At 38.3% G+C, this 24,105-nt stretch overlaps 9 protein-coding genes and 1 non-coding gene across 12 annotated transcripts; 3 read left to right on the top strand and 7 right to left on the bottom strand.

The window, feature by feature from the left end:
- The first annotated feature begins 2,049 nt into the window (after window positions 1-2,049).
- Window positions 2,050-2,131, top strand: TRNAS-UGA (transfer RNA serine (anticodon UGA)). Its single transcript has one exon. It is a non-coding gene; the product is annotated as a tRNA-Ser (tRNA).
- Window positions 2,132-4,606: 2,475 nt separating this feature from the next.
- On the top strand, window positions 4,607-7,217 carry LOC105176237 (uncharacterized). The gene is made up of 3 exons (XM_011098969.3): window positions 4,607-5,209; window positions 5,751-5,763; window positions 6,845-7,217. The coding sequence occupies exons 1-3, from the start codon at window positions 5,015-5,017 to the stop codon at window positions 7,063-7,065; spliced, it is 429 nt and encodes a 142-aa protein (XP_011097271.2). The 5' UTR covers window positions 4,607-5,014; the 3' UTR covers window positions 7,066-7,217.
- Window positions 5,699-6,370, bottom strand: LOC105176238 (uncharacterized). Its single transcript, XM_011098971.3, has one exon. The coding sequence runs from the start codon at window positions 5,945-5,947 to the stop codon at window positions 5,741-5,743; it is 207 nt and encodes a 68-aa protein (XP_011097273.1). The 5' UTR covers window positions 5,948-6,370; the 3' UTR covers window positions 5,699-5,740.
- Window positions 7,218-7,503: 286 nt separating the features above from the next.
- Window positions 7,504-7,929, bottom strand: LOC148784569 (uncharacterized). The gene has a single exon (XM_088876966.1). The coding sequence runs from the start codon at window positions 7,927-7,929 to the stop codon at window positions 7,714-7,716; it is 216 nt and encodes a 71-aa protein (XP_088733092.1). The 3' UTR covers window positions 7,504-7,713.
- Window positions 7,930-8,440: 511 nt separating this feature from the next.
- LOC105176235 (uncharacterized) lies at window positions 8,441-9,540 on the bottom strand. 2 transcript variants are annotated; one of them, XM_011098967.3, is made up of 2 exons: window positions 8,888-9,540; window positions 8,441-8,718 (listed from the first exon to the last, which is right to left on the bottom strand). In XM_011098967.3, the coding sequence occupies exons 1-2, from the start codon at window positions 9,237-9,239 to the stop codon at window positions 8,699-8,701; spliced, it is 372 nt and encodes a 123-aa protein (XP_011097269.2). In that variant the 5' UTR covers window positions 9,240-9,540; the 3' UTR covers window positions 8,441-8,698. The 2 variants fall into 2 exon arrangements, with proteins under 2 accessions (XP_011097269.2, XP_088733091.1); XM_088876965.1 differs by having other exon boundaries at window positions 8,441-8,703.
- Window positions 9,541-9,708: 168 nt separating this feature from the next.
- LOC105176236 (uncharacterized) lies at window positions 9,709-10,683 on the top strand. The gene is made up of 2 exons (XM_011098968.3): window positions 9,709-10,002; window positions 10,409-10,683. Exons 1-2 carry the CDS (start codon window positions 9,851-9,853, stop codon window positions 10,473-10,475), a joined length of 219 nt encoding a protein of 72 aa, XP_011097270.1. The 5' UTR covers window positions 9,709-9,850; the 3' UTR covers window positions 10,476-10,683.
- A 471-nt stretch (window positions 10,684-11,154) lies between these two features.
- Window positions 11,155-12,423, bottom strand: LOC110013061 (putative WRKY transcription factor 43). Of its 2 annotated transcripts, none has more exons than XM_020698623.2 (2): window positions 11,743-12,423; window positions 11,155-11,462 (listed from the first exon to the last, which is right to left on the bottom strand). In XM_020698623.2, exons 1-2 carry the CDS (start codon window positions 12,135-12,137, stop codon window positions 11,285-11,287), a joined length of 573 nt encoding a protein of 190 aa, XP_020554282.1. In that variant the 5' UTR covers window positions 12,138-12,423; the 3' UTR covers window positions 11,155-11,284. The 2 variants fall into 2 exon arrangements, with proteins under 2 accessions (XP_020554282.1, XP_020554283.1); XM_020698624.2 differs by having other exon boundaries at window positions 11,320-11,518.
- Window positions 12,424-13,104: 681 nt separating this feature from the next.
- LOC105176330 (protein LAZY 1) lies at window positions 13,105-15,444 on the bottom strand. The gene is made up of 5 exons (XM_011099095.3): window positions 15,234-15,444; window positions 15,077-15,146; window positions 14,123-14,871; window positions 13,607-13,835; window positions 13,105-13,457 (listed from the first exon to the last, which is right to left on the bottom strand). Exons 1-5 carry the CDS (start codon window positions 15,237-15,239, stop codon window positions 13,438-13,440), a joined length of 1,074 nt encoding a protein of 357 aa, XP_011097397.3. The 5' UTR covers window positions 15,240-15,444; the 3' UTR covers window positions 13,105-13,437.
- Window positions 15,445-18,529: 3,085 nt separating this feature from the next.
- Window positions 18,530-20,984, bottom strand: LOC105176233 (large ribosomal subunit protein eL8y). The gene is made up of 6 exons (XM_011098966.3): window positions 20,847-20,984; window positions 20,508-20,751; window positions 19,412-19,581; window positions 19,202-19,330; window positions 19,017-19,109; window positions 18,530-18,890 (listed from the first exon to the last, which is right to left on the bottom strand). Exons 1-6 carry the CDS (start codon window positions 20,847-20,849, stop codon window positions 18,759-18,761), a joined length of 771 nt encoding a protein of 256 aa, XP_011097268.1. The 5' UTR covers window positions 20,850-20,984; the 3' UTR covers window positions 18,530-18,758.
- A 2,563-nt stretch (window positions 20,985-23,547) lies between these two features.
- LOC105176329 (glutaredoxin-C5) lies at window positions 23,548-23,850 on the bottom strand. The gene has a single exon (XM_011099094.3). It carries the CDS (start codon window positions 23,848-23,850, stop codon window positions 23,548-23,550), a length of 303 nt encoding a protein of 100 aa, XP_011097396.3.
- Between the last annotated feature and the right edge of the window lie 255 nt (window positions 23,851-24,105).

Below are 24,105 nucleotides of genomic sequence, written 5' to 3'. Positions count from 1 at the left end.
AGGACATTAGTGTTACATCATCTCATTTTATGTTTGAACATTATAATCATCTCAATCATGATTCACATAGTAAAAGAAAGTAATTACCTTCAGTAGCCTCTTTCCAAGCAATATTAGCTTTCATAAGATCTGCTGCAGCTTCAGCAACCTCAATACTAGCAGCCCCTGTACAATAGCTGTTTCTAACTGTCTGATGGCAGCACTTGTAACCCCATTGATGATCCTTCCACCATGAACCCCAAACACTTGTATGATTGTTTATGTAAACATCTTCTTCGTACTTGCTCTTTGGAAGAGCAGACTCCTGCAAAGTTCACGCGCTCAAGAGGTTAACTAATCTAACAAGAAAAAAACAAACAGTTTTGCAAATCTCTAAGACCACAAGAGGATCTTGTACAGAAGTCTCACATTCTTTGTTTTTTTTTTTTCCCCCTTTATTATTATTTCTTTACACATCTAAGTTCTCATCCACTTATGAGCTACAGACTACAGTTAAGGTGGCATGATGGTTGGCCACAATATCTGACCATAAACATGGCAATTACAAGAAACTCTTTACAAAAACAAAAATCATGCAAGTCTCAAAAATAAGACGGTAACGAGACAACCTTCAAGCCAATAGATACAAGCAGGAAGAAGAATCAATATAGCTAAAACCCAGATCATATACCATGACAGGGTAGAATTAAATACAAAATAAAAAACTAACAAAATAATTCGTTCATAGCTTACAACAAAAGTGATAAGGAATATTGAGCTGCTTGAATTCCAAAGCTTGACCACTCACTCTATTGTGATTATTTCCCTGAAATTTTAAAAAATAAGTACCAGCATGCCATTGTATACACATAATGATACAAGAATAGTACTAAAACCTTTTTTGGCAAAATGCCGATATCAACCTCATCAAGAAAACTATGCGGAAAATGTACTTACAGCAGCCCACGCACCGGCCGAAGTCGATGGGATCGCCCCCTTTTTCGGTCAGAATCTTCTCTCTAAGATTCCGGCGTCGTCCCAATGAATTCCTGGGCATATCATATACCGTTGCAACCCTCTCACCAAGATGAATATTTTCATACCATAAATTTGGATTTTTATTGATCGGAAAGAGTTGGCTCCGATCACGAACTCTGAACGGTTCTCGCCTTGATTCATCGCCATTCGGACGAATTCCTAGCGGACTACCATCATTTGATTCGCCTCATCCTAGCGGTTCTAACGCGACCAGCCTCGCCAATTTTCATCAAGGATTGGCTTAGATTTGAACAATTTCCTTCTCGCTCCGCCGTTCAATGTCATGGTCAAGGCAGTAGAACTCCCTCAATACCGGCCTGTCTAATGTGGATCAAAATGCACTCTCTCATTTTCGCTTTGTTTTTAGGAAGAAGATCAATGGGCAAAGAGATTTAGATTGGAGAAGGAAGGAGAAGAACCAGAGGCAACATTTGGGAATATAATTTGAAGAATGAAGGGACAAATTAGGGAAAGAAGAATGCAGACTGTTTTGGAGGCCGGATTGTAATCCAGCATTAGTACAACATAGGACCCAGCTTTGGACGTGAGTCACGAGCTGGACAATTTGCAAGTAAATGGACTACAATCAGCAACTATACCGGATATACTGCTTAATACGTGCAAGTAAACACGGCCTAATCTTATTTGATTGGGTACAATAAGATACTTGTATTTTAAAAGCATTTAATTTGTTCAAGATTATGTTTGGGTAGTTGAATAATTTTGAACTATTACAATTAGAACGAATATTGGGTGATACCAAAAAAGCACTTGTATGTATGATTTGATAAAAAACATTCGATGAATAAACTTATCCAATAATAATCCCACACTTTTAGTTAAGTCAAGTGGTGGTGGCTATACATATTTATATATATTATTAACGTCCTTTTCAACCTCTATTACATTACAAACACCACATTATTATAGTCTTCTGTATAATCCAATTGCGTAATCGCATATTCTTCTTCAAATTTATTCTAGATGAAACTGCGGATGGGGATTAGTATCGCGAACGACAGAGTATTGACGGTCGGTATGTCCGAGTGGTTAAGGAGACAGACTTGAAATCTGTTGGGTTTCGCCCGCGCAGGTTCAAATCCTGCTGCCGACGATTTGCCTGCCTATATTCATTTTTGGTTTTTCCAATCCCCGGGTCATCAAGAATCATGTTGATCATTCATATTCTTTTATTTGATTCTTTTGCTAGTGATGGATGAAAAAGTCAACTTTCAAAAAGAAATGCTGATACTTTTGAAATGGTAAATTACATAATTAAATTGATGTTAAATAGTAGATAAAATTACATTTTCATTCTTGTTACTTTACGGCAAATTTAGTTTTTTTTTTTTTTTTTGGCAATTTTAGCCCTACACTTGACAGATTTAGTCCTTTTTTAATAGATGTAGTCATGCTTTTACAATTTTGGTCCATTGTTAAATTTTTCAGCCAATCCATTGGCCAGAATGCCACGTCAAAAAACACACCATCTGCCACGCAGCCAAGGTTTTTATGGCTTTAAACCTACAATATAAAGGAATTTTCTCCAAATTAAACCCTAGCTCATTCAATATTCTTCTTCAAAGAAGAGGAAAAAACTGCATGAAATTGTTGTGCATATATCTTTTGATAAGGGGGACAAAAGGATGAAAATCATTCATACAGAGGCATAGTCAGATTGATGATTGGACTCACGCTCTAATTCGGCCTGCTCTTCCTCCTCATCTTCTTCTTATTGGTCCCCAAATAATTCTGTATTATTGGATGCCGCTTCTCTTCTTCCCAATTTTTGTGCGTGTATTCTTGTGTGAATTGAAGCGTGAAAACAGAAATTTGAGGTTGTTCGAAATCGAAACTCAGGTATGCAATCTCTGTTATTTGTGTGAATAGGGGTTCTTATCTATTGAATTTACAAAATACTAATCATAATAAAAAATGGCTCAAAAAGGACAACTATTTTCCCTTTTGTTGTTTCACCCCTTGCTCAAACGACTCACAAAGAGGCACAAATTTTGTCGTTGAAAATGAAGTTAAATATTGTAGTTGAAATTGAAGGAGCTAGGGTTTAATTCAGGGAAATTTCTTATGATTGCTGGTTTCTATAAAATCATAAAAATTCTGGCTACATGGCATATGAGGTGCTTTCAACGTGGCATTCCGATCAAATGGATTGGCCGAAAAATTTAACAGTGGACCAAAATTGTAAAAGGAGGACTAAAAATATAATTTTGTCTAAACAATATTTTTCATTATTAACTGATTAAGTGTAATTTGGTAAGTAGCATGATTACTTCAATGAATGAAACTTAAAAATAACTCTTGCCAGACTCGCCCATGCGCGCGCATGCTTGGGCATCTCTGACTTCCCATAACGTCCACACGATGCCTAGACACAAACCTGCGATGCCCACAGTATGCCGACACTGATTACTGATGCTCAAGGCCTGCATGTCCATCCACTATGCAACTTGTCGTGCATCGTCACCCATTCATTCCTCAATTGGCCAACTGTGTACTATGTGTTGCCCATGAGCCCAGTGTCATGGCACCACCACTCGTGAGCAGTGTGTTAGAACTTGTTGAATCTCGTATACATCTCATACTGATCCCTACCAACACTATTTGCAAGTCTAATGTGTCTGTTGCCGCACTAGACTAAAAGACCCTTCAAGGGACTTTTAGTAAGTAGCATGGTTGTCTCTAATGAATGAAATTTAGAGATCAGTTTAGGTTAAAAAAATAAATGTACCCAAACCTAAAAACTTGTCCACTGTTTAGGTTCAAAGAGTTGATTTAGCGATCGTTAGTGACTTTAAATAATGAAGCTCAGAAGGGAGTCTAAATTAAAAAAGACAACACAGTATAATTCAAGTTCCTCATTAATACCATAATGAATGATGTATCATTGTATAAGCTCTAGCAAAAGAATGCAAAGGGAGAAGAAAAGAATAAAAGGAAAAAAGAACTTGTATTATATTATGTTATAATTGTATCAAATTACACTGCAATTAATAAAAATATAATCAATCTTATTTTTGTACCATCATTTGGAAAAAGCTTAAAGAGAGTATTGGTTGGAGGTTGGAGCAAATTGTGTGATCTGTGCTTTTCGTTTTTACGAAAGTGTGTGGGAGATGTCTTTGGTTTGCGGCCGGAAGAGGGCTTTTTTGACATGGACTCCTCCCCAAAACCAAATCCAACCCAATCTAAAATTATATTGAATTTGTAAGTTTTTTATATATTTATCGATTCAATTTATTTGTCATTTAAAATTCTTAAATTTTGTACATACTTTATTAATTTTGTATAATTCTTTTTGATAGAATTAGCGTGAAAAAAGTACATATGAAATTTAAATTAGCTAAGCTTGGGTAATATATGGAACTTATAAATTTGAATTTGAATTGTGAAAAATTCATAAAATATATTTCAAAGTTAAAATATGGTTTTCATACTTAATTTTTTTCCACCAATTTTTCAATTTTCGTTTTATATTGCGACGGCGTTCGATTTGCACATGTTAATAAAATTAATAATTTTTAATTTATTTTATTGATTGCAAGTTCATAAAATATTTTCATTAAATTAATTTTAGTAATAAGTTACTTCAACCCCCGCGTAGGGCGAATGGCGGTTGCCCACAGATATGCTGTTATGGTTAGCTGGTGTTAATAAGTAGAGCTGGAATTTGGTGATGCAGAGAGTTGTTGTGGCCTCTTGGTCGGTCCTGTTAAACATTGATTCAGATTAATCTGCATTCATTTATTTGGTTCGATTGTTGTGAAGATTTCAGAGCAATTCCCAGAGTTGGGATGGGATGAGTTTTATTGTGTGGAGAATGATGCAGCAACTTTGAAATTGGTAATACGTACAAAAGCTATCTGTGTCCAGTCTGTCTGGCACCTAACTTTACCCATTTCCATCACTCGACACTCTTTTAACTACATTTCCAGTCGATTCGCGAACAAAAAAGAGAGCGGAGCAGAGAAGGGGAAAAATGTCGGATTGGGGTCCGGTGTTTGTGGCGGTGGTTTTATTCGTGTTGTTCACGCCAGGGCTGCTGATTCAGATACCGGGACGCAACCGCATCGTTGAGTTTGGCAACTTCCAGACGAGTGGGGTTTCCATACTGGTTCACGCTATTCTCTACTTTGCTCTCATTTGTATTTTCTTGTTAGCTATCGGCGTTCACGTTTATGTGGGCCAATAGTAAACACATGGATTTCCTTGTCTGTAATTTGAATTTTCGTGCTGTATCCGGATCTTGTGTGGATTAAGATTTTCTTTCTTTTCTTATGAGTAATTAAGTGGTGTTGTGGTTTAGAAGTTGTTGGGAAGGTGATGTTGCTTGTGTGGATGTTGAAATTAGATAGAGAGGAAGAGTAAGCAAAAGAGAGGCTCAGAATAGATTTAGTACAACATTCAAACAATCTGTTAAAATTTGATATAATAGAGCATCTTTTTGCTGCAATATTTGAACCTAGGTGTACCTTATTCATACAAATCATATATACTTCACTACTATATATATCTTTTTGTTTCTGGAACTTCACTTTTGTTATTAGAATGTTTCATTAAATATTGTTTTGATTTGATGATAAGACAGAGAGTTTTCAGCTTTTACAAACTTGAATTCCTCTTAACACAAACACACGCAGAAAGGAGAAGCAGCCCCCAAAACTTATGAACATCAAGGAAACATTTCATACAATTAAGTTGGATTTCAGGCATAGATATGCAGATTAAGTACGATGAGGAAGAGAAAAAGAAGCAAACCATAGATAACGGTGTGAAGCAACATGGACACAACACTGGTCTTCATGTTAAGAAAATCGACGGGCCTATGCTTTCCGGGAAGCTGGAACACTAATCCGGGCGATAGGAATGCAAATAGTGCGGTGGCTATCAGCAGAGCCGCGTAATCCTTCATTCTACTTTGAAGTTTGAAGTCTGTCTTCTCTTTTTCCTTAATTTAAGTTGGTGTAGAGGGAGATGGAGGGCAGAAAATTAAACAATAATAGCAGCTTTAACTTTTTCTACAGGTGGATATGTTTGTTAAATGTCTGCTTTTGGCATCACAAAAGCATGAATTTGGGATTGGGAGGAGAACAAGTGGACAAAAGCAGTAGCGGCGATTGTGCTTCTGATGGTTGACTATCATCATGTGCTTAACAAATGATTTAAATTTGACCGAATCGAGTTTGAGTTAGAATTTTCCATACCCCTCACTGCACAATAAGCACCAGAACAAAGAACACGGTGGGAATCAATTATAGATGGGATGGGGCTTTAGTTAGAGTAAGATGGAAGGGTGAAGGGGGATTGGTGTTTGTGGAATAATTAAAGATGCGGGCAGGCGGGGGATTAAGTGCTGGTTACTGCTTCCAATAATATCCCATCTCTACGAAAAGCCTTTCAATTAGTCAATCCAATCCATAATAATGTAAACCACTTTATATGTCCCTCCCCCAAACACTATACCATTACTGCCCACTCTCCACTCCCTCCCTATCTTGTCTGAATCATGTCGTGTCCTGTCGTCTCGTCTCCTCCCATACTCTTGATGGGCCGGGTGGGGGTTCGATAGTTCGATGGGCCTCCTCCTCATGGACTCTAATTTTTCATCACCGTTGGGCAGGCTGAGGTCCATCCAATTACAAAAGGCATCGGTATGGGTATCGCGCTCTTTCTTTCCAACGCACGCTTTGTTAAAACTATATTCTTTTCTTTTTGCTCAAACTCCTCGTATCTCCATCCGTTCCCCTTGCGGTTGCGTTGTCCAAAAGCCACCACACCCCCGCTTCTTCTCATACTTGTAATTTAGAAGAAACTGAATTAATGGCGGATTTGGGGCCAGTCCTCGTCGGAATTGTACTCTTCATACTGCTGCAACCCGGCCTACTTTTTCAGTTACCGGGAAACTACCGCCAGGTGGAGTTCGGAAGCCTGAAGACCAACGGAAAGTCAATTGCAATGCACACATTCATCTTTTGTGCTCTCTATGCTATCATGACCCTCGCCGTTCATCTTCACATCTACATCGGCTGATGGACGTATACATACAAAAATTGTTCTGGGGGTAACATTTTCTTTTTTTTCCTTTTATCGGGTTTCGCCTGCAGTTGCATCATGATCGGTGAGGCGCCTTGTGTTCCTCCCACAATCTTCTAATTATGAGAAATATGAAGCCATTTCGCACTTTTCTTTTCTGTTACGTGCTTAAGTTTTTCTTCTAATCATTCTTCTCCCCTCTTTTTATTAATTGTTTGCAGTTTCCAATTAGTAGGCTTATTTGAAACAGAAGGTGGCTGATTCATCAGAATATTGGGTTTTTAGATATAGTTTTATACGTGGCTGCAACTTAATAATTAAGCTAGCTAGAGACTGGATTTTATATAGTGAAAGCTTTTGTCAAGCTCCCAGCGAGGTCAAAATAATTGAGGAATTCATACCATTCTGGGCAGGAAGCAGCTGCAACGATTCTCATGGAAACAAGCTTAAATTTTCACATTGCTATATATCAAGTAACGAAAATCAGATGGATGGTATGTAGCTAGGAACAAGTAGATGTATCTACTACGTACGTCTCACAAGAAGCTAGAAAGACAAAGCAAAAGCAAAAGAGGGAACTTAATTTAATTGCACAAGATAGATATAATAGTAGTGTTGAAATAGTTAGTATTGAATAGTATAAATCTAGGCAGCAGCATGTATATGAACTCCAATGGCAACAATCAAGATGGTATAGATACAAAAATAGAGAACCGCATGAACCAGGATGGAGATCCCACTGGTGTACATGTTGCCGAATTCAACCACCCGCGCCCTCGCCGGCAACTGGAATAACAACCCCGGCGACAGCAGGATGAACAGAGCTACCGCCACCACCACGGGCCCCCAATCAGGGTTCATTTTCCCACGTACTTGCTCTGGATTGTATGAGTATGTTTGTGACATAATTAATAATGTTTGATAACGGAACTAAATGTAGATAGCTAGCGAATTGTGTTATGCGCTATGGTTGTTGGAAATTATAAGTAGGCGGTATGATGTTGTAGGAAGTGAATTGGTGGTGACATTTCTTAAGCGACAAGGTGTGGAGGATGCTAAACTTGAAGGGCAATAGAAGACTCTAGGATTTCAAAGGAGGGAAAGTATATTTTGCATGGGTAAGGGTCATACTCATGGGTAATTGGGTTGTTACTTCTTTTTCATATTTTCCCAATAATTGAATACATGGATCATGTTCCTTTTTCCATTGCTTTTCTTGGGATTTGCCAAGGTGGGAGCTATCTTATCAAAAGAACATGAAGAAAAAAGCAGGTTCTTATTACAGTAGTCTTGGGCGGGCTTATCGGACTGTCAATGGGTTCTTATTTCTGTTCAAATAACGTAGAAGAATTTGGGATCATTCTAGACTCAATTAATGCTAAAGACAATCAATACGAGGAAGACATGCTCTGATCGATTTTACAGACAGGCAACCAACACATGGTTCATGGTATCAAGTTGTTTCACGCATGCTAATTGCTATGCTAGCGGCTATACCTGTACATTCCAAAAGTGGCATTCTATCCTACTTCACTCTGGCTGTCAAAACTTACCTCTAAATCTAATTTTACGTACTACGCTTGCCAGCTCCTCTCCTAATCAACTCTGCAACTTTGTAACATCGTATCCCTCAGCCTGAAAAATTCCACACTGCAAATCAAATGCGTACGATTAATATACACTCTCACCATTCATAAATATGTACAAAAGTGATTAACAAGAAATACAATTTATGCAATAGACAATAGTTAGAAAGCACAAACAACACAAAAGAGAATCAAGAATAGAAAAAACGCTTAAGTTTGAATTTGCTATGTACCTGGCGCAACCTTATTGCAATCAGAGAGCGGCCAGCAGAAAATGGTACGAGCAATTTCCAACAGTTTGGAAACAATCCCCGCAAAGTAGAAGAGCAATACCAACATAAACACCAGTGGCATCAAAACGAATCCGATGAGGAAAGTAACTATACCGAACAGCATTAAAGCAATAGAAATCCCAGTGAAAAGCAAGCCGAAAGCGGCCGGAGAAATTTGAGGGCGCTGCGAAGACCACGAGGATAATAAAGAGAAAGTGGGAAAGGAGATAGGAAGCGGAGGTGAACGGAGGATGTGAAATATCATGGAGCGAAGCTCTTGGAGACCTCTTGTTTGCTCATCTTCTTCTCTCATGTTTCCTTCTTGATATATCAAAAATGCATGCGCCGGCCGGCCTTTGTTGTATTTGCTTTGCTTCTATCTATTGTGAAGGAATTATAGAGTTAATGTTGGAGACGAGACGAGGCGAGGGAGAAGCGGTTCTGGATAAGAAGAATTTGAGGAAACGAAGGGGCGGTGTGTTGGATTGGAAGAAGCAAAGCGGCGGTCCGGTGTCCTGATTCGAGGTGAGTTGGAGTTGGGAGCAACAATTATAGGATAAGGATCCATCATTCTTCCCCAATTCACATTAATTAATTTTTCGTCGTTCTTGTGCTCATCACCAAAATCAAAGCCATGCAAGCTGTGCTGCTGTGCAATTTGTTTAAGACGTGTATGTATGGGCCATACGGTCTTAGCCCATATAACAACCTCAAATTTACGTGCCGGTGTCAGATGGCTGGCCCATCCCAATATCATATACAATTTGTTCACTTCAGTTCCATTCCCAACCCAACTTCCTCTCTTCCAACAAACACTTGAATTTATTTTTCAAAACCCTACAGCATCCATCGTTCATTATCATTTGATTCTTTCAGTTTCAGTTACCCCCATCTGGAGGGAGCCGAATTAATCAATTCCCTCAAATGGCGTTGACGAATTTTATACTGACTGTCGCCGGAGTGAGCGCCGTGGTGTTGCTGTTGAGAAGTGATGTCAAACAATCAGCTGCCATATTCCGCCGTAATGTTCGCCATATCCGTAACTGGCTTGAAGAAGAGTCCGCGACCGCCGCTAAGTACGCTCCTCAATCCCCTAACCTTAATTCATTCATAATCTTTGTTTCTTTTTCACTTCCGTAAAATGTGATTTTTGAATGGGGATTTCTTGCTTAGTTCCCAGCTTGGGCCTGCCGAGTTCTCCTCTATTTATTACCCATCTGCTGCTTAACTTTAAGCTGACTCACAATACCATGAAAGTTTGTCATCTCAAAATCAATGTCTGATTGTTGGTGATATTAACACTGTGATAATTTTGTCAGAATGCTCACTGCAAAGTTCCCCACAATAGTCAAATGCTTGAGTGTTTCTTTAACGGACACAAGTTACGAACTTGTTATAATCTTAAGCCATTCTAGCAACTTTTTATCATCGGGGAAACATTGGAGGCTACTGCTGATTTTAAGCTTTTTCTGCTCATTGCAGGGAAATAGAGAAAGCAAAATCAAAAGAGATACCTGGCAAAGATATTCCTAAGGAAGACAAGCACTAGACCTTATTCATGTCCGGGAAACAGCATATTTTTTAATTTTGGCCCTGCCCACATTGTAATTCTATACAATGCATATGGAAAAGCTCTTGCTGCTCAGTTCAGGAGTATTTTGCTTTCGTCAAATTCTGTTTCCTCTGTCACAGTCTGGTTCTTATAAATCTTGTTGCCTACTGTACATCAAATTCAAAAGTTGCTTCGTTTTCTTCGATTTTGGTTTTGGCCAATTCTGTTTCTTCTGTCACAGTCTGGTTCTTATAAATCTTGTTGCCTACTGTACATCAAATTCAAAAGTTGCTTCGTTTTTCTTTGATTTTGGTTTTGGCCAGGCTTTAGTGGATGATCCATCGTAATGTTTCACTCTAGCTAATAATGTTATCGGAAGGGCTACTACTTGACGCGGTGGCAGAGATTAACTTTCATGTATAAATATAGAGCCGGTGGAGTTGGTCGTACACATTAGTATTGCTTGTTAGTAATAATCATTATGGTTATTTGGTTAGACTTTCTCTTGGTCTTGACAAATATTTGAGCAGCCACTTTAATCAAAATTAAGATATCAACAAATGTGCCTGGTAGCTGATCTAATTGCAATTGTGTTATATTCTCCTACAATAGTATGATGCACGTGTGTGGTGTGCAATCTGTAGTAAGCTCCTGTTTGTGGCTTTGGATGGTTGAATTGAGTTCAAAGTGAAATTTATGTAAAGGTATTATATTGTTGGACAAATTAGAAATTTATAATTCTAGCATTCCCTCCACTATGTATGTTGCAGGTATATTCTACTTTGACCATCAATAATCTAGAGGGTTCAGAAAGGAGGATAAATCTGCATCTGGCTGAGAATTTGTTCAAAATTGTCAGTGGGTTTTTCGACAGGGTGTATGTGCATTCCTTCGTAAGTAGTCGCAACAATGCTTTCATCTCTTGATAGCCGCTGCACTTGCTTCTTCACATAGCAGCCTTGGTGAGTGCACCGGTAGTAGCTTCTGCAACCACATCGCCAGTAGTATCTGTTACTGCTTTATTTGGGTTTTTCCAACTTCTGCTCTATCACTACTTCCATTAATACATGAAAAGCTTAATCCTTACAGACTGAAGAGAAAGATGAAAATTGCCAGAATCAGAAGTTAGAGAACCATATATATGGTCTGCTTTATCAGGGAGGGCTTTTTCGATTCTCAAAGACATGATCGGTTAATTTCTCAGAACAACCTGCACGGGGGGAAGGGGATACTAAATGAAAGAGTGTATCATGTATGTATGTACCTGGGGAATTTGTTGTTCTTGACTGCCTTTTGGCCATACTTTCTCCAGCGATAACCATCATCAAGAATATCCACTTGGCTTCTTGTGTGGAATGCAAATCTGGGCTTTCTGATTTTCTTTTCACCCTTCCTTTTCCCACTCCCGAGTCGAACTGATGATTTCATCTCATGACCTTCCACAGCCACAAGGCCCTCGTCACTGTTCTTACCATTATGATCATGTACATCTGTTGCTTCCGCTACAGGGAAATGTATTTCAGTACTCTTCAACTCCGTGAAGCCATCCATGTTTTCATTATTATAGAAACTCTTGGACATCGTGTTTGGGAGTAGGACTGCAGCTGGTGTCCCCATGGACGACGAATATGGAAAAAGCTTTGGACGTATATTCTCCATTAACAAATATACAGAAATGGGAATTATATATATGTGTATATATGAAGAAGAAGTAGAAGAAGAAATCTAGAAATAAAAGGGGTGATGATGATTGCAAATTAGAAAGTGAAGGCGGCTTGATTAAGCTTGCCAAACAACAATTCTACAATACCAACAGCGATAACTGAATAATGAAAAAGGTGAATATGTGGGGATACATGAGAGCACAATCTTGAATTTGGAAAAATGAGGGTGAAATAGCATCATGGTCTGGGCGCAGGAGGGCTGATGTATGTATCGTCTCAATCTCAAATTGATGAAACCTGCAGAAGGCGGCAGCAGCAGCAGCAGCAGCTTAGACATGGTTGGCTGTAATTGGTACAGCTTATGACTCGAATTAGGCAGTCCTATTAAATTCTTGCTCTTATTGTACGATCATAACTAATCCTAGCTAGCTAGTTAGGTAAGATTAATAAAGTGGATATTAAATGGTGTGTTCGATGACCATCGGATATTTCATCTATCAAAAAACCAGTTGCCTTATAAATTAAATTACACAACTGATCTTAAACTCTCTGAAGAATATAAATTGGAATTGACTAAAGGAGCTTTCCGTACAAGGTTGATTCAACTCTGCATGGAATTTGACAAACTAACTCATTAATTAGGACAAGCTGTAGTATCATCAGGTGATTAATCAAACAAACAATTACAGCTATATATATATGATCTACTCAGCAGCTAGCAGTGCTAGTAGTCCTGTTCCAGTTCATGCAGCTGATTTATCAGCAGACACCATCTCGACTATCCATATTTATATATATAGCACTTCCTTGCATGAATAACAAGAAGAAAAGAAGTGAAAGCATGGTATCTAGCTACACATCTTTTGGCTTCCTAATTAGTTAACGATAAGTTGGACGTCGGCTGCTGCTGCGAACTCTTTGTGATTGTTCAAACTTCAAATTACTTGCCAATAAACAAACACTTTGGGAAGATATAATTCACAATAATTTCCAATGTTACCCAAACACACTTATTACATTCAACAGGAATCGCTACATTAAATTCTTGCACAGAAAAACGAGTAACCAAATATTACAACAATACCATCTGATACACCATTACATTGTCTGCCAGGAGGGAGACTCCCCTAAACATATATATATTTATAATTTATATCTTGTTCTTGATTAGTAAACTTATCACACCCAACGTCATGCAATACTTGAGCAAACTCCAGCTCCAGACTTGAAGAGGATGATGAGGCCTATGTACGTACATACTTGCCTTTGCTTCCATCCACCATATATTTCTGCTCCTACAGCTCCAACACTAAGTCTGTAATCCAGATATTCAGATGGAAAAATCCAAACCGAGTTAGGCTTGAGCCAATTTTAGTATAACTAAAGATCAAATCAGAGTCTTTATATGACAGAATATCTGATGTCTATACATATTTTAATTTGACACTTAATCATTCTACTTACAATCAGAATCTGTTTTAATCCAATGCCCTCCATTTTCTGGTGAAGCACCTCTGCAGATTCCGTTCCAACACAGCAGCGTCGTGTTTTTCTTTTTACTCTTTTTGCTGCCTGATTCATCGCCAGACTTGTTACTTCCACTGTTTTTCTTCTTAGCCTTTGCCAGCTTAACATACTGTTTCTCGCTCATCTCCTCAGGGTAGACCTTCTTGTGAAACATTTTGACAAGGGTCTGCATTCATTGCAATATCAGAAAGTGCAAACACACTAAAAATAGTAATTAATTGTACGTAGGCTTAACTTTGCTCTATATATATATCAACTGTTTCACATGCTTATAAACAAATGAAGATGATACGAGATTGTCGAAGCACTAGGTGAAACTTCTTGAATCGGGATAAAGCATGCATCCTGTTTATGATACTTGTATTTATTGCAGAAACTTATATATGATGCATGCCACTTTAAAGTCGAATAAGAACAAGAAACTCAACTTAGTTCAGATAAGATCAAACAGACCTTAGAGAGATTTTCCTTAATAGCCTTGGTTCCAGAAGCAGCACTAGTGTCGTTGGTTGATGAGGAACGGAACTTCTTCACCACCTTCTTCATTAAATGAGCCACATGATTTCTTGTCCTAGCTTTGTGTTCTGGCCCTTCACATGATTTCTTCATAGGAGGATCATCATGAACTATGTTGTTTCTCTTAAAGAGCTCTTCAAGGGATGTCCTCTCTTTCTTATAAGTTACCTTTTTATCCGTGTAATTAGCTACTTCAACTGAAGCTGCAAACAGATAGCTTTGGAGAGGGCAAGCCACCATGTGCACTTGGCCTTCCGAACCTGCAGCTCCTTCAATAGGCTTACTATAACTAAGGGTTATTATGCTTGCTTGACTACTCCTCCCGGATGTGTCATACTCAACCTCTGTCTCTTCAGCTTCAAGAAACTTTTCTAACTCATAATTTATTAGATTGAGATCATTTTCGGTTATCTCTATCTGTCCATCACTCAATTTCTCAATCGGCATGGGAAGTGTCGGCGTTGGGGGGTCTGTGTTGAGTAGTTCCATACCAAAAGTGCCGATTGAGAGAAACTCAAAAGGCTCAAATGACTCTTCCTGGCAGAGCCCTTCAACCTTGCTGCCCTCAAATATGTTTGAACATCTTTTACGTTTGATGTGTGGGTGTGAGAATGCCTCAGTAGGCTCCACGTAGTAATTTTGTTCATCAGACAGTGTCTGCACTGATACACAAGCGGAAAGTTTTCCTGTAATGAAAATAGCACTCATATATAGTTCGTTGGCGACAGTTATCTAAACTAGTTGTGCATTCTCTTGCATGAAGCAAACTAGTTGCATCGGGAGAAAGAGAATATATAGTACATGAAAATAAGAATTGAAATGCGAACTTATGTTTGGATTGGGATGAAAGACAGAAAATGATCCATGTTCCTTGAGGAAGAAAATAATTACCTAGTGTGGAATTCTTGATTGGGTCTGTGGTGTTATGCTTTTGCTTGCGGTGCATCCATCCGGCCAGTAACTGCATCGATCAAGTTAGAAACATTGCAATATTATATATATACTGCTTTTAATTTTGTTTAGCAGATTCAGAAGAGTTTACACTGACCTTCATCTTCAACTTTCCAATAAATTAAAGGTGGATCCGAGATGTGTTATATATTTCTTCAATTCTCTTTTGAAAAAAGAGAAGGTAAGTACAATCTTGAAAGGATATATATATATATAAGAGAGAAATCAATGTCAAAAGGGAGGAAAGAAACACGTTACAGACAGACAGGGAGATGATGAGTATAGTATATTGTACAGGTCGGGTCCCCCCTTGAGTGACCTAATTAATTAAGATGAAGTCAAGCAGAGAAGAACATTGAGAAAGTTACAATTAAGATGATGCTATAATATTCGCCATCAACCTTTTATATGTGGCCTTTTTGCACCTAAGGAACGACTACGTGCACTTAGCCTACATTAATCATTCATGCATGCCTATCATGTCAATATTATTGATATAGATATATATATATATATATATGCAACCACTTACCATTAATTAATGATCTGGAAAATGAATTAGTATTCCTGTGATGGATATACATGCAAAAGACAATATGCATATGTTCTGTTTATGATGATGCATGGTTGTTTTGTTATGGGATGCATGGGGCATGCACTGCATCAGATCTGTGAACATTACGGGTAGGATAAGGATACCCCTCCCCCGCCCCCGCCCGTATAGATATTATTTGCAGTGACACTTGGAGTCGACATACAGAGAAGGTTTAAGATGATGTGCATGTAATTGTCCTACTCCAACTCCTACATAAATGCATGCATGGTTTTAGAGTCTTGATCAGTATTTAGACATTTGTAAAAGCTTTAACTGGTTGAAGCATGGTATATTTGTGTGACCACCAATAATAATAAGGGTGTGTTGAATAATTAATGAAGGAGGTAGGTGGGGGATTAGTTAAAACTGTAGAGGAAATTGGGAATCAATCAATCAACATGAAAGCTTTAATTTACTGATATGATGAGTCTTGTAGTGCTAGCAGGTATGTGTGTGTCTCTTCTTCCCGTACGTCAATTGATGTATTGCAAATTAGCTGGCGGGGCTGGTGGTTTTGCTACTTAGTCATACCTTGCTCTGTTATGTATATATTCTTGACCAGGATGAGGATGAGGGATTCAATTTTAGCCAGTAATTTTTTACTGTTGAGTGAACTAGCGATGCTTCTCCTGATCGATCATACAGATAATAATAATAATATTATTAATACCGACTTACATACATATCTATAATAGTAATAATGAAAACCAGCAGCAGCAGCGGCAGCCAAACATGAAGAAAAGTCCAACAATGTGAAGGCATAAGTTACAAATTAAGAGACGGAAAGAAATGAGAGAGAGAGAAAAAGCAAAGATGTGATGGAACAATTAATTAGAATTGAACAAGTAATTAGTTTGAATTAGGAGGTGGTGGGTTGTTTTTGTCTGTAGGAAGGGAGGCAGAGATATGACCTCTGCCACTCGTAATTAACTATAGATTACTACATTGCCCATCAGTTCAACACTATGCACTCAAACCCCTACTACTGCTACTACTACTAAAATTGTGAGTTGTGGGAATTAAGACAGGGAAGACGATGATGATGGTGGGGGTCTGTGACTGTGGGTGTGCACTAAGTTAGGCTGAGTCCATCTGTCTCTTTAATCCTCAATTCACAGGAGAAAATACATCCCATTAATTATTTACGACAATTTTTCACTTTATATATCTCCAAAATATCTGAGACTAATGAACCTAGCCCGCTCCCCCCCCCCCCCAGCCCTTCGTAACTCATGACCACATCTCCATTTCCATATGTTTAATTATTTGTTGAGTCTCTTTTATTACAAGATATGGATGCCATCGCACACGCACACAACCCTACACCTGCTCTTGTTTCGTTGCTATAATCCCATCCCCATACAAAACTGGTTCATTTTTAAAGATGGATTAGCTGAAAAGCCTTTGCCTTATGAGAACCAGCAAGAATATTTCAACTGCTACAACAGGCCGAACCATCTATAATTGGAGGCAGCCTCTGGAACTGGTGCTATACCTGCCTCTGTTTCTATTTCTCAACAGGGCAGCTCTGTTTCATCAGTGTGGCTTCACCAGAAGATTGACGATTCAGTTGTGATATGGAGGATGTTGGGAGTGGGGGTAGGGCCCCTTGGCCTATGATTGGTGAGAATTGAGTAGAAACCATGTGGCTGCAATTTCAAGATTATGGGCCCCTGCTGCTGCTGCTGTCAGCGGATTCGGATTTGACATCGTCATCTTCGTTCTCTGATCCATCAACGGGATTGGGGACTGAGAGTCCTAGTTACATGCAAGCAGTTGGGTTTCCTGGGTTTGAGTTGCAACAAAGAGTATGGTATCTGTGAATTTTGACTGCTGGTAACGAACATTAATTTGTTTCCCCCAAAACCAGCCACAGCATCATATAAATGAATTCTTCAGATACACAACTAAGTCTCATGGGTCTTTCTTCTTGTTGTTTTCTTGGATACTGTTCTTCTCTATCAGAGAAGCCCAACACCATTTTAGTGCACTGGGACTGCACACTTGGAAGTTGGAAGAGGGGCATCACATCAGTATCCCTATTCACTGTAGTCTTGTTAAGAACTTTGCATGGTTGAGAGTCAGACTTGGGAAAGGTTCAATGTCTGAATTCATGCATTGCTGCATAGTTTAAGTCTATCAGTTGGGCCTCCATGCAATGGACTTGATTCTGTTGGGCTCACTTGAAGCACTTTGATACCAGATTATGTATGAATTGGGCAAGTAACAGGTTCCACCTTGCTGGCCCACCTTCTTCTTGAAAGTTCAACTATGCAATTCAGGAATGTTAACCCCAACTCTTCTTCTTCTTCCTCCCCTTACCCAATTAGTTAGCCCTACTCCTATACATAAAAGATCAACGAATTGTGTCAGAGTTACTAGTCTGCATCTGTCTCCTCCTAAGAACGCATCTTATACGCTCTGACTGAAACCGGAAATTATATGATTAAGGGCACTTATCAAAAGTATCTTGACAAAAATAAATAATGTGCAATGCCAATAGAGTACCTAGTCGGACTTTGCCGGTACACTATGCTCAGGCAGAATAGTGTGAATATGTAAACATATAGGGGGATTGTGTCCTCGTTGGCACTTGGAAATATTACAGCCATCTTTTTGTTTTATGCATGAATTTTGCTCTTTTCTCATTATACTTTATTCATTATCCTTCTATTCATCTTGGTACCTTACCCCCCTTCTGTTGTTTCCATCAACACTGGCCAACTATTTTCAGTAACTCTCACAAAACTGAAAGAAGGTGGATATAATCACCATAGTATAGTGAAAAGCATTGGACATAACACAAGAAAACCCAAGAATTTGACATATCCAGCAGGATCTTAGACAGCTATCTTGTCCCATATCGTGTATCCAAATCATATATCGTAAAGAAAAGAAAGTGGATTCAAATAGCAGGTAGTTAATAATTGTAAACAAAAAACAAGCATCTGAATCTTGAACAACAGGGGCATAAATATTTCCTCTCATTTGAACCTATCACTATCAGAAAACTGATACCACGAGCCCTTAACTCATCCTCTGAGCAGCTTCCTTGGCAAGAAGCCTCTCTTTTGCTTTTGTCTTGGCCTGGGATTTTGAGCCCATAACACCACCTCCCCATTTCTTCCTCATCTCATCGTATTTATCATTGAAATTGGCCTATAAAGAAAGCAGCAAAGAGATTAACAGATTTTCCCCTCAAATTCAAGTAATGCTCCAGTAATAGAGATCTAGCACATCAAAGCTGTGAAACAGCAAAATCTTAGTTTGTGCATAACAGTCTACCTTTATCGCCTCCAGGATCTTGCTAAACTCCAGCTTGTCTTCATTCTTCACAGAGGTCAAGCACAAAACAGAGGCGGTCTTCTTATGGACAATCTGCAAATAGCATGCATAAGAAAAAAATTAGATCAGTGTATGTGGATTATTGCTAGTGCAGTCCCAAGATCAAGCGAGCAAGGACCACTTACAGTTCCCAATCTAGCCTTCCCCTTCACAATACAATATGGGATCTCCATTTTCCTGCACAGGGCAGGGAGCCATACAACCAACTCAATTGGGTCAACATCATGAGCAATGACCACCAACTGAGCTTTGTTCTGCAAAGGAAAGGTTTATGGCAGTTATTATATGGTTGTGAAAGAAGGCGCAAGTACCGTGAATCAATACCTAAGACAAACCTGCTCAATGAGATAGGTAACATGGTTTAGACCATACTTCACCACAATAGGTTTCTTGACCTCAGGAGTTTTCCCTTCAGCCTCAGCCTGGGCTCTCTTCAAAAGACGCTCTTTCTTTTGAGCTCTATCCTCAGGCCTATATTTGAGGAGCATCTTGAAAAGGCTTGTTGCTGCATGTCAACAACGAAAAAAATATAACTGAAAACACCCAAAGTCATGTTTCCAGACAAAACACACAATGCAAATATTTACTTCAAACATAACATGGATGAACAGCATCACTTGGAACAAAATGAGGGAAGCTCCCAAATTTAGTTTGACTACTAGAGTCAAAATTCAAGAAAACAAACCTAACCATTCAACATTGAACAGAGCAATGATTAACAATTCATAAAAGTCACCATATGACACAGAATTGACAGCTAGTCAATAATTTAAGAAAAGACCACTACACATACAATATCAGGCATACTAACGATTGAAAAAAAAGGCTTTTCAATTACTGCAGCATTTAAACCAAAACCATAACTTGGTTAAAAGATTAAACTACTGCAGCATCGCCAATATTTCTACATCACAAGTAAAAAACCCAACCAAAAAAAGAGAGGATATAAACAAAATCATTAGCATATTCCCCCCCCCCCCAACACACACGTAATACAACATTGGGCATAATTCCCAACTCTTATCAAAAGAAATCATAGACACCCAATATCTCTAAGTACAAATTTGCCTACATAGGATGCCACCCAAGAAGATCCATGAAATAAATATCTTGGACATATTCGATCAGAGGGAAAAAGTAAGAACTCCTGAAAAATAGGAAAGAAACATAGATGACTATAGTCACTGTATTAGAAAAATGCAGAAGACTGACTTTCTGTCCTAGAACAGCGTAGTAGCTGAACAGAATTTAAAAACAGAACAATAATATCGGTTGTAGTAAATGCAATATCATCCACAATACTACCACTAGAACCAGCTTGTTATTAGCAAACCACCCTTCAACAAATCAAGAAAATTTACGAAAGCAAAAACAAGAAATCGAATACCAAGCAGAACAAAACAAGAAGAGGGGGAGGAAGAAACTACAAACCCAAGTTCTTGTCGAGGGTCTTGGAGAACTGATGAATTGGAGGTGGCACCTTCAACCTCTGCTTCAGTATCATCTTCTTCCGCTGAATTCTGACAACTTGGGGCCATTTGACGAACCGATGCAGGTCTTTCTTAGGCGGAAGAGCTCCTCCAATGCCAAACTGCTTTGGCCTTTTCTCAAACAGCGGATTCACGACTTTCTCAACCTTTTTCTTCGCCGGCAATTTTGCACCCTTCTTTGGAGCCTGCAAGAGAGCATTATACCAAAATCAAAAGCATTAGCTGGTGTGAGGAAACGAATGTAGCAGATTGAGGGTAGAAGGGGGACGAAGAAACGTACCATTTCTTCTTCGTTTGCTGTAATGGACGGCTGTGAAACCCTAACGTATGCCTCACAGACAGAGAGAGTGTGGAGTTGGGAACTAGGTTTATATACTCTCACTGGGCTAAACCCCTTTGGACCATATAGATTTCTATTCCCTTAATGGGCCTATTGGGCTTTAAAATTAATCCAGTCCACACACTAGACCAACCCAACTAAGCCCATACTCATGCCCCACATCAACATTTTATACATCCTTCTTCCCGTTTTATTCTTCACTTTTTTAAGTCCCATCTCATCATGTCCTATCCATACCCATCCTCAATAGGAGGAACAATTACATCATAAAATCAATATTTCGATAAGGGTAAATTTGAACCACCTTCTTTATGGTTTGACATAATTATAAATATTTTTTTATTATTTAAAAAATTATAATACCCTCCTAATTTTAACGTCCGTCTAACAACAAGTCCGTTCCCTTAGATTTTAATTCAATTTTTATGATGAATTGATCAAAATATCCTTTTGAATTATAAATTATAATTTTTATATATATGTTATATTTTTAGAATACTTTTTACGAATTAATATTCTCTATAGATTGTTTATTTTATTAATCCTTAATTTTTTTATTTCAATCAGCAAGACTAAAATAGTAATGTTACTTCACTATTTAGGGGCTACATAATTATTTTTCATGTGAGGGAGATATTTGTAAATTTTTAAATAATAAGAGAGTATTTATAATTATACCAAATCTAAAAAATAATAATTGTAATTTATGTTTTCAGTAAATGGATAAATACATCAATGGCGACAATTGATGATACAGAAATTTCAAAGGAAAAAATCGTTGTTTGACATACCATCATCAACTCAATTATTTGATAAGCATCATGATGATGCTGTGTTTGACTTATAAAATTTTGTTGAATGACCATTCATTAAACCTATGAAATCATTTCCAATTATTGAGCTACTTTCATTTTTGGCATTGCCTACTTGTGAATTTCGTTTCTCATTTCAAGAGACACAAAATTTAACACCACTAGGGGAATCCCAATTGCACTGCATTTCTCACTTACTTTTTCTTTTTAAACTTTGTTTTTCTTAGCAATCAAACAATCAAAATTGGTGTTGTGTAGGTGCTGAAATGAAGCATATACAATGTATTAGGAAAAAAGTGTAATTTTAGCCACCAAATATATGGATGGTGGCATTTTTTTAGTACTGTAATTCTAAAAAAATGGCAATTTCAATCCAACACAGGAATGGTGATATGAGTTTGATTGTTTTTATGGATGACTGTTTTTGGTGAATTTCAATGACGGTGACTTTTTTTTACAGCATTTCAGCTTCATACTTTCTCCCTTTATTTCATTCCTCTTCCTCAATAAATTGGGTACAATTGCACATGCTCTTCTGCACATTGGAGGGTTCTCCCAATTAAAAATTGACACTCACTCCTCTACAATAAGAAAAATTAATATCTTAAAAAATATATCATTGTTCAAAGCGAAATAAAAAAGATAAAGAAGAAACTTAAGTTGTAGTATCTACATGCATGGAATCTCCTTTTGGGATCCACCTTAGTCCACGAGGTTCGAAGCACGTCTTCAATTGTTTTCCCAATTTCACCTTCTAATGGGGTTTTGGGAGTGAAACCCTTCACTCAAGAACTAGGGCTCTTCAGCTGTTGGAATTAGGGATAATTATAGAGACGTCTAAAGCAGTTGACTCGGCAGTTGCAATGATGTGGGATGGTAATATGTTTTCTTTTAAAACGTCACGGGTGTCATGTAATGGGCAACCAAATTATTTTAATCCATGTCATCAAGGTTGGCATTTTTAGATCCCCATATTTTTTAGGTCACAAGCAACCTATGTGACAAATACAGCAAAAATAAAGCTTTTTGGACTAAAATTATCATATTTTTAAACTCTCAATCCAAAAATGTTATTTTCAATGGACCCTGAACCAAAAGTGTCACCACCCTTAAGTTAATGGACTAAAATTGCAATTAGCCTTGTATATTATACTTTGTAAAGAATCTTTATATAGGGAAAACATGAATGTTGGTGAAAATGGGAGAAAAATGATCAGGGAACTGAATTGGGTGAAGGCTTGAGAGATATTTAAGGGTGCATGGGATTTTTAAGTCTTCGAAATTAAGAAATAGTTAATAAGGACTTATATAATTAATATCAGGAGAGGAATAATATATAGATATTATTAAAATTTGTTTGATTTGAGAGCAGATGAGGGTGAGGATGAGGATCAGCATTCACCAGGCAGCTATATGTATGTATAGATGAGCATTGGGGCTGCTGCTGCTGCTGCAAAGCAGAAATGGAATGTAAGGTACCGCGCAAGGTTGCACATGAAATTAAATATGTGCACCAAGTTTAAGGAAACACATCTTCCCCTTGTCTGCATGAGTTAACGCCATGCTGTGCCCATGTGGTGCGCATGTCAACCCATTTAGATTAGAAATTACTATTCAAGGGCTGTTAATTTCTGTGTACCTCGCTCCAATAAAAACAACTGATCATAATGATCTCTGATGATTTGAAATATATATTATCTTCCATTCCATTCGAGAAATAACAGATCTCGATTCACTCTTTTCTCTTAATTATTTATTGCTGTAAAAATTAGTAAAATGCGTGCAATAATTAGCTGTGAGAAAAAGAAAAGAGATGATGAGGACGAAAATCAAAGCCAAAGTGCACCAGCCTCTTTGAGCAGCGGAACAAGGGTGCCACTGATATGAGAACCCATCACTCTATCCATTCCGCCCACCAGCTTGCCCCCTATAAAAACCACTGGCACTGGCACTGCGTCCCCACCTCCTCCCACCAACTCCAACAAAACCCTCTCCAGATCCTTTCCCCCCGGATATTCATCAAGCTCGTAGACCCTTGGATTTACGCCCATGCTGCAGAAGAGCCGCTTGGCAGCATGGCACATAAAGCACGTGCTCCTACTGAATATCACCACCGGATTTGCTCTACTCATTCTCTCTAAAAGCTCCGTCGCCTGCAGGCTGCGGCATTTTGCTGAATAGTTGCAAGAATATATATGGCCATATACATGCATTTTGAGAACACGATGACACTTATATAGCTTCAAGAGAAGTAGTTTGTAAAATGAACAAGGGACCGTGGGAACGGGATTGATCGATATTAAACGAGGTTGAGATGCTATATATTTATAGAGCTGACAGTTGCAAGCAAGATGAACATGAAACCGGTTACCTGGTCGATAGGTGCA

This window comes from Sesamum indicum, linkage group LG13 (assembly GCF_026168435.1).
Source record: "Sesamum indicum cultivar Baizhima isolate 11 linkage group LG13, ASM2616843v1, whole genome shotgun sequence".
In the NCBI taxonomy this organism is placed as follows: domain Eukaryota; kingdom Viridiplantae; phylum Streptophyta; class Magnoliopsida; order Lamiales; family Pedaliaceae; genus Sesamum; species Sesamum indicum.
This window is presented reverse-complemented; position numbering and strand designations above follow the sequence as displayed.